The sequence below is a fragment of the Mobula birostris genome, chromosome 2 (genome assembly GCF_030028105.1).
Source record: "Mobula birostris isolate sMobBir1 chromosome 2, sMobBir1.hap1, whole genome shotgun sequence".
Classification (NCBI taxonomy): domain Eukaryota; kingdom Metazoa; phylum Chordata; class Chondrichthyes; order Myliobatiformes; family Myliobatidae; genus Mobula; species Mobula birostris.
In genome coordinates this window covers 135,714,088-135,727,274 of record NC_092371.1, presented here as the reverse complement: position 1 = coordinate 135,727,274, position 13,187 = coordinate 135,714,088, and the positions used below count along the sequence as shown (strand labels likewise).

At 44.2% G+C, this 13,187-nt stretch overlaps 1 protein-coding gene across 4 annotated transcripts in view; it reads right to left on the bottom strand.

Moving 5' to 3' along the window:
* The window catches only part of ppp2r5d (protein phosphatase 2, regulatory subunit B', delta), a 137,036-nt gene that overhangs the window by 56,647 nt on the left and 67,202 nt on the right, over positions 1-13,187 (bottom strand). For all 4 annotated transcript variants that reach the window (XM_072248846.1, XM_072248825.1, XM_072248841.1 and 1 more), the window contains one exon: positions 6,239-6,438. In XM_072248846.1, coding sequence (XP_072104947.1) covers positions 6,239-6,438 — 200 coding nt within the window. The remainder of the gene's footprint in view (positions 1-6,238; positions 6,439-13,187) is intronic.

Genomic DNA, 13,187 nt, shown 5'->3' with positions numbered 1-13,187 from the left:
CCACCCCTTGTCAAGTTTCCATTCTGACCTTCCCCACTTTGATCTTGAACAATCGGTCCTCAGACACATTCACTTCATCTCCTTATATCCATATCTACGTAAATGTAAAGCCCAACATGATGCTGAGCTTTTCTTCTGTGTCTATTTCTTTGACTGTGAATCTTTACCTCAGATTGTGGAACTTTATCCCATCATCTACGTGCCTGGTCCCATGGATTCCTGCCCCTCCCCTCTGACCACTGACACTGCAGTCTATGCTACCAACAATACGCTCGCTGTCTCAATTTATCTATTTCATTTCACCTTCAATCTAAATCTACACTGAACATTTAGCACTGTACTAATGACGAGCCCTACAATGCTATCAATCCAATGTCAATGAATGGGCCTGTAAGCTCACAGATACCTCAAATATCTCATTGGACTTTGACGACCTCATAACATCAGACCAGTATCTCCAAGACAGTCAATGGTCACATTTCATCTGGAGATCTCTCCTCTGCAGCCTCTAGACTCATTTTTCCAATCTCAGACACTGCTCAATTCTGCCTCCTCCCCAATGGCTCCTTGCATCCTATCCCACAAAACTTATTTCTTGTTACCTTGACTATTCTTTCTCCCATTTTCAAGTATACGTATAACACCTGATGTCCTTTGCCACTTTGATATTTTCCGCAATACAAATAACTCATTTTCACCATGCACATCTCCAACCCACAGAAGGATGGCCAGAGGGCCATTTGAATCTTTTCTGTACAGAGACCCAACCAACCTCCCTCCTCCAGCAATATCTTTTTGGCTCATTCTCATGTAAAACTTCTGAAGTGCTGATAATGAAACAAGTTATTGAATTCCCTATGGGATACAGGAAAGGGTTGTTGGTTCAGTCCTAATCAGCAATTGCCCCCTTTTGGTACACTGATGTCTATACTAGTGCTGCTTCCTGTACTTGTTCAATTAGAACAAATGAACAAGTTGTTCAATTTCCATATGTCTCTTACTTTCACCTGGTTCACCTCTGGTCAACTAGTAAATGGGAATAGTCAGCTTCTGCAGCTTCTTTCAGTCCTGTGCAGTAGCCCCTCCATACCAGACAGTGATGCAGCCTGTCAGAAAGCTCTCCATGGTACATCTATAGAAGTTTTTGAGTGTATTTGTTGACATACCAAATCTCTTCAAACTCCTAATAAAGTACAGCTGCTGTCTTGCCTTCTTTATAACTGCATCAATATGTCGGGACTAGGTCAGATCCTCAAAGATCTTGACACCCAGGAGCTTGAAGCTGCTCACTCTCTCCACTTCTGATCCCTCTATGAGGATTGGTATGTGTTCCTTCACCTTACCCCTCCTGAAGTCCATAATCAGCTGTTTTGTCTTACTGACATTGAGTGCCAGGTTGTTGCTGTGACACCACTCCACTAGTTGGAGTATCTCACTCCTGCATGCTCTCTTGTCACCACCTGAGATACTACCAACAATGGTTGTATTATTAGCAAATTTATAGATGGTATTTGAGCTATGCCTAGACAGAATCATGTGTACATAGACAGTAGAGCAGTGAGCTAAGCACACACCCGAGGTTGTTGATAGTCAGCAAGGAGGATATGTTATCACCAATCCGCACAGACTGTGGTCTTCCGGTTAGGAAGTCGAGGATCCAATTGCAGAGGGAGGTACAGAGGCCCAGGTTCTGCAACTTCTCAATCAGGATTGTGGGAATGATGGTCTTAAATGCTGAGAACAATGAACAGCATCCTGACATTGGTGCTTGTGTTGTCCAGGGGGTCTAAGGCCACATGGAGAGCCACTAAGATTGCATCTGCCATCCACTTATTGTGGCGATAGGCAAATTGCAATGGGTTCAGGTCCTTGCTGAGGCAGGAGTTCAGTCTAGTTATGATCAACCTCTCAAAGCATTTCATCACTGCAGATTGAGTCTTACCAGGCGATAGTCATTAAGGCAGCTCACTTTATTTTCCTTAGGCACTGGTATAATTGTTGCCTTTTTGAAGCAAGTGGGAACTTCCGCCCGTAGCACTGAGAGGTTGAAAATGACCCTGAATACTCCCGCCAGTTGGTTGGCACAGGTTTCAGAGACTTACCAGGTACTCCATCGGAACATGCCACCTTGTGAGGGTTCACTCGCTCCAAAGACAGCCTAACATTGGCCTCTGAGACAGAGATCACTGGGTCATCAGGTGCAGCAGGGATCTTCTCAGCTTTAGCTGTATTCTCCCCTTCAAAGCGGGCATGGAAGGTGTTGAGTTCATCTGGTGGCGAAGCATTGCTGCCATTCATGCTATTGGGTTTCGCTTTGTAGGAAGTAATGTCTTGGAAGCCCTGCCAGAATTGTCGTGCATCGAATGTTGCCTCCAATCTCCCTCGTTCACAATTGTCTCTTCATCCTTGAAATAGTCCTCCGCAGATCATACCTGGTTTTCTGGTACAGGCCTGGGTTGCCAGACTTGAATGCCACAGATCTAGCCTTCAGCAGACGATGTACCTCCTGGTTCATTCACAGCTTTTGGTTTGGGATTGTACAGTAAGTCTTTGTAGGCACACACTCATCACAGGTTTTAATGAAGTCGGCAGCAAATGCAGTATACTCATCCAGGTTTGAAGATGAATCCCTGAATACAATCCAGTCCACTGATTCAAAGCAGTCCTGTAGGCACTCCTGTGCTTCCCTTGTCCTCACCTTCCTGGCCCTCATTGCTGGTGCTGCAGTCTTCAGTCTCTGCCTATACTCAGGGAGTAGAAGTACAGCCAGGTGATCAGACTTCCCAAAGTGAGGGAGTGGAATAGCATAGTAGGCATTCTTGATGGTCCGCTGTGTTATTTCCTCTGATATGGCAAGTGATCTGTTGATGGTAGTTGCTTGGTGATTTTTTTTCCAGACTGGCCTGATTAAAATCCCCCAAAATGATGATGAAGGCATTAGGGTGCACTGTTTTGAGCATGTTGATTCCATTGCTCAGATCATCTAAAGCCTGAATGACACTGGCCTGAGGTGGAATGTATACTGCTACCAAAATGACCCCAGAGATCTCCTGTGGTACGTAAAAAGACGGCACTTAACTGTTAGATATTCCAGGCCTGGTGAGCAGAATTGGGACAGCACTGATATATTTGTGCACCAAGAGTTGATCATGAGGCAAACTCCTCCACCTCTGCTTTTGAGGGACTTTATAGATCGATCCTGACGGTGTATCATAAACCTGTCGATCTGAATTGCTGCATCTGGTACAGAAGGGGTTAACCAGGGTTCCGTGAAACAAAGGACAGACGCTGTTCTAATGCCCCTATAATACCCTCATCTCCTCCCCACCCCCACCCTCGCAACCCTCTCTGGAGTGGACACATCCGTCAGGCCTGACTTGCCAAATTCTTTTTCCTCTGCATTTCTATATTCACTCATTGACCAGATAACCAGATCCCATCCGGAGTTTATTTAATAATTCCAGCACCTTCACTGCCCTTTACACAGTTCCAGTGAAGCCTAATACAAGGTCAAGCTTCCGCATTTTATCATCTAATTGCAAACTAGAGGTTTTCTGGATTCAACACTTCATATTCAGATACCTTACCTCTTCAGTGCATGCCAGATCTGGCTAATTTTCACTCAGGATCAATAATCTATTATGTTAAAACTGTCCTTGCTCTCGAACTGTCTCCACTGAACCAACAATCAGATGGTCTGATTTTACAACTCATTCCCACAATGGTTCGAGCCTCACCTTCTCAAAGATACATTCTCCTTGTCCTAACTATTCTTCTCCCATCCTCTCGATGTTCAAACACACACTTTCTCTTTCTCAGTTCTGACCAAAGGATTTTGAACCAAACATGAACACAACTTCTCTTTCTGCAGATGCCACCTGACATAATGTGGAAACCTAACCATCATTATTTTTATTTTAGCTGGAATTTGTTAATGGGAATGGAATCAAGTCTTAGAATTTTATCTTGTGTAAGTATAGGGGGACTTGGTGGAACTTTACAGGGTACTGCTTCTACAGAGTATGAAAATCCAAAGAAAGAGATTCAGCTTTGTTGTTTCATTCACATCTCAGGAAAAAGCAAATGCAGGCATGGCAGAATACCTTGTTTGTGGAGTTCACATTTTGCACCATTTTCAAAAACCTGAAGAGTAAAAAGCATACAACAGGAATTCTGCAGATGCTGGAAATTCAAGCAACACACATCAAAGTTGCTGGTGAACGCAGCAGGCCAGGCAGCATCTCTAGGAAGAGGTGCAGTCGACGTTTCAGGCCGAGACCCTGTCCTGACGAAGGGTCTCGGCCTGAAACGTCGACTGCACCTCTTCCTAGAGATGCTGCCTGGCCTGCTGCGTTCACCAGCAACTTTGATGTGTGTTGGTTGAGTAAAAAGCATAGTCAGTTACAACAGACTTAGTGCTTGAGCAAGGGTTGATGTCACTGTAGTCCATTTACAAAGCTGAGTGTTTCACAGACAGCACAGTCCAGCAGATGACAGCACAGCTGCACTGAGGCAGCATAAAGAATTACTGGGTGACAGAAAGGCAGGTAATCTGGAATCCAATGGAAGTTCCTTTGTACAACTGTATGTCTGTAATTTGGGCATTTGTAGCTTATTTTCACTGGCATGAACAATTGGACTGAATGGTCTCTTCTTGGTCTGGAAACTTTCCATGAACTTACTGTCCTTAGATAATACAGTACCTCTTCTGTAGCACACCAAATAACCCGTCAAAATTCTTCAGACTCACTTCTTGTTAGAGCTGAATCCACTACCTACTGACCAGGAGTGCTATTAAAGAGCTGAGAAGAATAAATACAGGTTTCCCCCATTATCCAAAGGTAGAGCATTCCTATGAAACGGTTCGTGAACCGGAATGTCGTAAAGTGAATAGACAATTACCATTTATTAATATGGGAAAAATTTCTGAGCGTTCCCAGACCCAAAAAAATAACCCACCAAATCATGCCAAATAATATATAAAACCTAAAATAACAGTAACATATAGTAAAAGCAGGAATGATATGATAAATACACAGCCTATATAAAGTAGAAATACTTTTCCGCAGCACTGTCCAGCATAGCAAAAATCTCGCGGAAGTGCTTGCGGCAGAAATATTCTCTCCAGTGACCTTTCAGCTATGAAGCTGCCAAATTATACCAAGCAACACATAAAAATACACAGCCTATATAAAGTAGAAATAATGTATGTACAGTGTACTTTCACTTACCGGAATCAGAAAGGCTCCAATAAATTGCAGTTTTGTCACAGTTAAACACTTGCTTATACAAGTAAGCACCTGATGCAATCCGCAACTGCCTCTGATCTGGGCCGACATTTACTTGCCGGGTGGCACCTAATTAATTAGCTCGTTTATTTCCGTTTTTTTCTTAAAGACATGCTGGGTGCGTTCCGATTACCACTGCATTCTTCACAGCCTGGAGGTTGGGGACCACTGCTTAAACTATGAAGCTGCCCTCGCCTCAGAACCCGATCAAACCACTCATGACTACCTTTAAATTCCACTTTTGCAACACTTTCATCACCATTGTCCAGTGCTTTCTGTTTCAGCTTATTAAAAAGACTGACTGATTTCTCCTTAAGTATAAGAAAACTTAATGGAACACCACGCTTTGTACATCCATCAATCCACTCAAGCAATAGCCCTTCCATTTTATCCATTATTGGATGCCGACTGAGAGACCACTTTGCTACGAGCAGAACCAACAGTAACATCGGCAGCTTTCAGGGTTCTCTCTCTCTGCGTATAAATAGTGTGAATGGTGGACGCAGGCAAGTTCAACGTGCAGATAACGCCCTTACTTTGTTCACCACGATCAAAATGCTTAATTATGTCTAAGTGTAACACCCTTACCACTAAGTGTAACACCCTCACAAGCTCTTTTAGGCTTTTCTGATACCTTAGAACTCATCTTGCTAACAGATGCACAAAATAAATCGAGATAAGGCACGTGTTTAAGCAATGGCGGCTAGAATGCAGTTCCGGGGGAGGAGCTTGGCTGCTCGGGACATGCGCTGCCTTTTTTCATAACAGTAAAAACACCTTGTTAGCGAAAACAGGTAACTAATGTAGGTAACAGCCCGGTGTCGTAAAGCGAACGTTCAGAAAACGGGGGAACGGGGGGGGGGCACCTGTAAAATATTAATTAGAATAGCAAAAGTGTGTTAGTCTGGTTTTTCCTACTGTGTATACGAAACAAATTCATGTAAGCTTACCATAATAACAGCCTCTGGGTAAATAGCTTCTGTGATCACATCCCGGTTGTGGGTTATGTATTCCACCATCTCGTTCAGACCTGCTCTTTTCACTTCTTTGTATTTAAGGTCACTGAGAGGGTCAGAGACAAAGTCAAAAAGAACACAGCATTGTCGTAACTTCTGAACAAACAGCTCTTCTCTCTCGTGGGCTTGTGCATCTGCGGAATGAGAAAACACGTTTTAAAAAGTGTTGGGATTAAGAGCAATAGTAATTGAAAAAAATCAACTCATCTGTTCAGTTTCACAAAATAAATTGCACAATTGTACAGACAATATTTTACTCAAATATTTAGGAGTAAATATTGTAAAATGCACAAAACAGCAGTAATGAAAAGCAAATTTAAACAGAACAGCCAGTCCAGAATCACCCAGCCAAAGGTGGGTGTATTTAACAAATGATTTTTATGTAGAGATTGAGACTTAGGACGTAGGAGCAGAATTAAGCTACTTAGCCAATCAAGTCTGCCAATTTCTATTGTCACCAGAGGCAAATGTGGGAGCAATTTCAAGTGATGAATTAGGCACATGATATTACAACATAATTTTCTCATTTAATTTAGTTTAGGATGTAAAGAATGCTGGAAAATCTACTATTTATTGCCTACCCCTAACTTACCATGACCACCATTCTGGCAGTCCCTCTGGTGAAGGTACTCCAATACTGCCTTAGGAGAGGAATTTTCAGGATTTAAATCCAGTGAAGATGAAGGACTGGCAAATTATTTCTAGGTCACGATGGTGTGCAACTTGAAAAAGAAGCTGCAGATGATGGTACTCCCATAGGTCAGCTACCTTCAACATGAGGTACTCCTGCACTACATTTTGTTGATGGCACACTATGCACTGCTGGGGAGAATTAGTGTCAGGATGATGGATGGGATACCAATTAAGTGGCTGCTTTATCCCGTTGAAGCTATGTTTCAAGTGCTGTTCGAACTAAATTCATCCACACACGTGGAGAATATTCCATCATGTTTCTGACTTGTGCCTTGTAGATGGTGAAAAGGCTTTGGGGTGTCAGGAAGTCAGACACACGTCATAGAACATCTAGATTATGACCTGCTCATGCTCAATGGTGACATCCAGGATATTGATTTTATTTAGTTATTTAAAGACACAGCATGGAATAGGCTATTCCAGCCCAGCAACCCACTGATTTAAACTTGGCCTAATCACAGCAGAATTTACACCTCGATTTTAAATTCATTTAATGGTCTTCTCCACATTCAGGGTAACAAAATAAATAAATACACCACCCATCCAGTCTCTAACAACACTCCATTCCAGGCATCCAGACAACAAATCAGTGAATCTCATCTGCATCCTCTCCAGTTCAATCACATCCTTCCTGCAGTGTAGTGACCATCTTTTCAGGCATGATGTAACCTACATTTCATAAAGCTGTTACATAGTGACCCAGCTATCATATTCTAACAGCATGTCCAATGCAGACAGCTTTCCATATGCCTTCTTCACCATCTTATTCACTTATGCTGCCACTTTCAGGGATCTATTGATTTGTACACCAAAGTCTCTTTGTTCATCAACATTCTCCAGGGTTCTACCAGTTACTACACATGCCCTAGACTTCTATGCATTCTGAAAATGAACTTGTTTCAGAAATCCTTGGACGTGTACCAAGGTTCCTTTGTCCCTCTCTGCTCTCCAGACATATACAGAATACAACTCGAGATTTTTCCTTCTGCAGGCATCCACAGAACATATACACACACACACACACAGGAATCCATTCAAGAAACCATCAAACACCCAACATGCAAGCGGTAAAAGCGGATGACACAGAAAATCAAACATCAAACCAGGAGACCAATAGTATTCAGTTTCCTTCAGTTCTGTGCTGCTGACCCACTGCAGGCCACAGGGCCACTCTTTGCCGAAGCCCCCCAGTCCGCATTGACTGCTCCGAATCAAAAATAGAAAAAAGAGTAACCAGAATCCAGGCAGCATCTCTAGGAAGAGGTACAGTCGACGTTTCGGGTCGAGACCCTCCGTCAGGACTAACTGAAGGAAGAGCTAGTAAGAGATTTGAAAGTGGGAGGGGGAGGGGGAGATCCAAAATGATAGGAGAAGACAGGAGGGGGAAGGATGGAGCCAAGAGCTGGACAGGTGATTGGCAAAAGAGATATGAGAGGATCATGGGACAGGAGGCCCAGGGAGAAGGAAAAGTGGGGGGGGGGGGACCCAGGGGATGGGCAAGGGATATAGTCAGAGGGACAGAGGGAGAAAAGGGAGAGAGAGGGAAAAAAATATATGTATATAAATAAATAACGGATGGGGTACGAGGGGGAGGTGGGGCATTAGTGGAAGTTTGAGAAGTCAATGTTCATGCCATCAGGTTGGAGGCTACCCAGACGGAATATAAGGTGTTGTTCCTCCAACCTGAGCATGGCTTCATCTTTACAGTAGAGGAGGCCGTGGATAGACATATCAGAATGGGAATGGGACGTGGAATTAAAATGTGTGGCCACTGGGAGATCCTGCTTTCTCTGGCGGACAGACTGTAGGTATTCAGCAAAACGATTTCCCAGTCTGCGTCGGGTCTCGCCAATATATAGAAGGCCACATCGGGAGCACCGTACGCAGTATATCACCCCAGTCGACTCACAGGTGAAGTGTCGCCTCACCTGAAAGGACTGTCTGGGGCCCTGAATGGTGGTAAGGGAGGAAGTGTAAGGGCATGTGTAGCACTTGTTCCGCTTACAAGGATAAGTGCCAGGAGGAAGATCAGTGGGGAGGGATGGGGGCGGGGAGGGAAACAAATGGACAAGGGAGTTGCGTAGGGAGCATTCCCTGCGGAAAGCGGGGGGGGAGGGGGAGGGAAAGATGTGCTTAGTGGTGGGATCCCGTTGGATGTGGCGGAAGTTACGGAGAATAATATGTTGGACCCGGAGGCTGGTGGGGTGGCAGGTGAGGACCAGGGGAACCCTATTCCTACTGGGGCGACAGGAGGATGGAGTGAGAGCAGATGTGCGTGAAATGGGGGAGATGCGTTTGAGAGCAGAGTTGATGGGGGAGGAAGGGAAGCCCCCTTCTTTAAAAAAGGACATCTCCCTCGTCCTGGAGTGAAAAGCCTCATCCTTAGAGCAGATGCGGCGGAGACGGAGGAATTGCGAGAAGGAGATGGCATTTTTGCAAGAGACAGGGTGAGAAGAGGAATAGTCCAGATAGCTGTGAGAGTCAGTAGGCTTATAGTAGACATCAGTAGATAAGCTGTCTCCAGAGATAGAGACAGAAAGATCTAGAAAGGGGAGGGAGGTGAGACCCGACGCAGACTGGGAGATCGTTTTGCTGAACACCTACGCTCTGTCCACCAGAGAAAGCAGGATCTCCCAGTGGCCACACATTTTAATTCCACATCCCATTCCCATTCTGATATGTCTATCCACGGCCTCCTCTACTGTAAAGATGAAGCCACGCTCAGGTTGGAGGAACACCACCTTATATTCCATCTGGGTAGCCTCCAACCTGATGGCATGGACATTGACTTCTCTAACTTCCTCTAATGCCCCACCTCCCCCTCGTCCTCCATCCGTTATTTATTTATATACACACATTCTTTCTCTCTCTCTCCTTTTTCTCCCTCTGTTCCTCTGACTATACGCCTTGCCCATCCTCTGGGTTCCCCCCCCCCCTTTTTCCTTCTCCCTGGGCCTCCTGTCCCATGATCCTCTCATATCCCCTTTGCCAATCACCTGTCCAGCTCTTGGCTCCATCCCTCCCCCTCCTGTCTTCTCCTATCATTTTGGATCTCCCCCTCCCCCTCCCACTTTCAAATCTCTTACTAGCTCTTCCTTCAGTTAGTCCTGACGAAGGGTCTCGGCCTGAAACGTTGACTGTACCTCTTCCTCCAGATGCTGCCTGGCCTGCTGCGTTCACCAGCAACTTTGATGTGTGTTGCTTGAATTTCCAGCATCTGCAGAATTCCTCGCGTTTACGTTTAAAAAAAAACAGAATCCAGGAACATGTGAAACATGAACCTCAAAGACCCCCCAAAACGAGTCCACAACTTTGGTGACTAATCCTTAAGATGAAGATCCCAAGACTCCTGCACCTTCCTGCGACAGCAGCTAATGAGAGAGAGAGAGGAAGGCCGGTCAAACGTAGACAGATGGCGCTGAATGCCCGCCTGTCCTCCGTTCTCATCCTTGTTGACTTCAACCTTGTCTGACACCTCAATCGGAGAGAAGCCATGCAATTGATCATGGGCTCATGCCCCATCTCCAGGTTTTGAAGCCTCCAGGCCTCACCCTGCTGCAAACTTCACTGAGCTCCCTCAGAGACAGTAAAATGCCAGATCACCCAATCAGCCCAAAAACAAAATGTAAATCACAGGTTCCATAACACGCAGCTAAATAGCGGAATCACATTTGAAAAAAAGTAGTTTTGCGAACAGTCTGCAGGACATTGCGGTAGGTCGCGTTGTTCACTGGCACCATCTTGAAGTTCAGGATGAAGCTCTCTCTGCCAATGCTGCGTCAAACTAATGACCATCATCCTGCCAGAACATCTTTCAAGAAGATGAACCCTTGGAAGGTGTCAGGTCCCAATGATGTATGGCAGGGCACTGAAAACCAGTGTCAACCAAATGGCAGTAGTGTTCAAGGACATCTTCAATTTTACGCTGCAATTGGAGGTTCCCACCTGCTTCAAACAGGCAGCATTCAAACTAGTGCCCAAAAGAACAGGGTGAGTTGCCTCAATGACCATCGCCCAGTTGCACTCTCATTTTATTGGGATGAAGTGCTTTGAATGGTTGGTTATGGCTAGAATCAACTGTCCAAGGACCTGCAATATTACTGGCTCTCCATTTGGCTGTGCACTACCTACGCCAGGTTTATGTTTGTTGATTACAGCTCAGTGTTCAACACCATTATACCGTCAGTACTAATCAACAAGCTCAAAAACCTGGGTCTCTGTACCTCCCTCACTGCATCAATGTTGGGCAATTATAGAGAGTTAAAGCTAACAGATTTCACAACACATGCTGGTGATAATAAACCTAACTCTGATTCTGACAAGGACCAATGGCTATATTTCATTAAGAGTTTGAGGAGATTTGGTCAGTTACCAATGACTCCAGCATAATTCTACAGATGCAGTGTGGAGAGCATCACTGTCCGGTATGGGGGAGCGCAGTGCACAGAATCAAACAGATTGCAGAGGAATGTCAACTCAGCTTGCTTTGTCATGGGCATTGGCCACCCAACCACTGAGTACACCTTCAAAGGCAATGCCTCAAAAAGGCAGCATCCATCATACGATCGCAAAGCCAATTTTGTATTCAAATTACCAATTTGGCTTTGAACCCATGGGCTTTAAACTTTTGGACAATTTTCCCATGCATGATTTTGTTAAAGGCCTTACTGAAAACCACATGTATTGATTGCATCAACTGCACTGCCTTCAACAAAATTGTTACCTCTTCAAAAATTTCAATCAAGTAGATTAGGCAGGATCTCCCCCAACAATACCATGCTTAATACTTTGATTTATACTGTATTTCTAAGGATAGATGAACTATCCCTCAGGACTTATTCCAATAGCTTCTCTAGCACTGATATTTGATTCACAAGCCAGTAATTACCAGGCTTATTCTTGTAGCCCTTTTTAAATGAAGGTAGCACATTTAATGTCCTGCAGTCATCTGGCAGCTCACCTGTAGTCAGCAAAGATTTAATATTTTCCACTGGGCCCCAACAGTCTCCTCCCTTGCCTCCTGGAGAAGTCTAGGATACATTTCATCAAGTCCTGAGGATCCATCTTGCCTTTTAACTTGCTTGTTACCTGCATGCTTAGATAACTGGGGAACCAAATTCATGAAACAGTCTGTCTCAAAGAACATCTGCTTTTCAGTCTTGCCCGCAATCACACATTATACTCTGAAAGAAGGGAGAGCAGCATAAAGCAGGAATCTACAGGCAAGTTTATACTGACATGTCTTTGGAAAAACAATGAAGGTTGCAGCAAACAAGGCAACAACTAATGACGAAGATCAAAAAGGTCCAACTCACTGGTGTTGGTTGAAAATGTGATGCCATCATTTAAAGTGTGATATTGATTGAAAACAGGTGGAAGTATTTCTAAGTGTTTCCGACAAGATTCACTTTCTCACTTTTATGAAGATTAGGCAAGACTGGGCAGCTCAACTGAATGTATAAGCTCTATAAATCAAGGTTATTCAAAGCTCAGTAGTCACAATACAGTATGCAGATAACATGTGTGCATGCAGAAGATCCAAGCCATCATTAACATTTTCAATGAAGGAATGACATTCTCAAGGATGATAAAAATATCCCAATAATACGAGAACCAAAAGTTCAGTAAAGAACTTTTTTTCTTTAAATTAATACTAGAAGAATTCATGAGTTTGGAAACTCAAATCCCAAGGATTCAACTGCCCACAGGGGCAGTCATAGTGTGGTCATCACCTTGAGTCGTTTACAGATCCTAGCTGGCATGACCTGATCCCTGACCCAAACAGTCAACCATTTCTCTCTCCACAGATTCCAGTTTGAGTGTTTACAGCATTCTGAGTTTACATGCAGTTTCTGGAATCGTCTCTACAGATTACAGGCTGGCAAATATGACCCCCCAATTGAGCGTGAGAAAAAACAGATGGGTGAAGAATTCAGACCTCAAGTAAAAGACATTGGCAAAAGAACAAAGTGACATAAGGAAGCTGATTTTATGAAATTAAGGGGAATAAGGAACAGCTAGAATACTCTACATGAAGCTGGTGCAGGCTTGAGCAGAATTACTGTGAGAACAGTCCTGTTGTGACCTCACCAAACAGGGCAAACAACCAAAAGACAACAAACTGTGGAAATGCAAAAGAAATCTGAGGGATCTGTCGGTCAGAGTTGACCAGAGATGTTGTGTCCTAGCT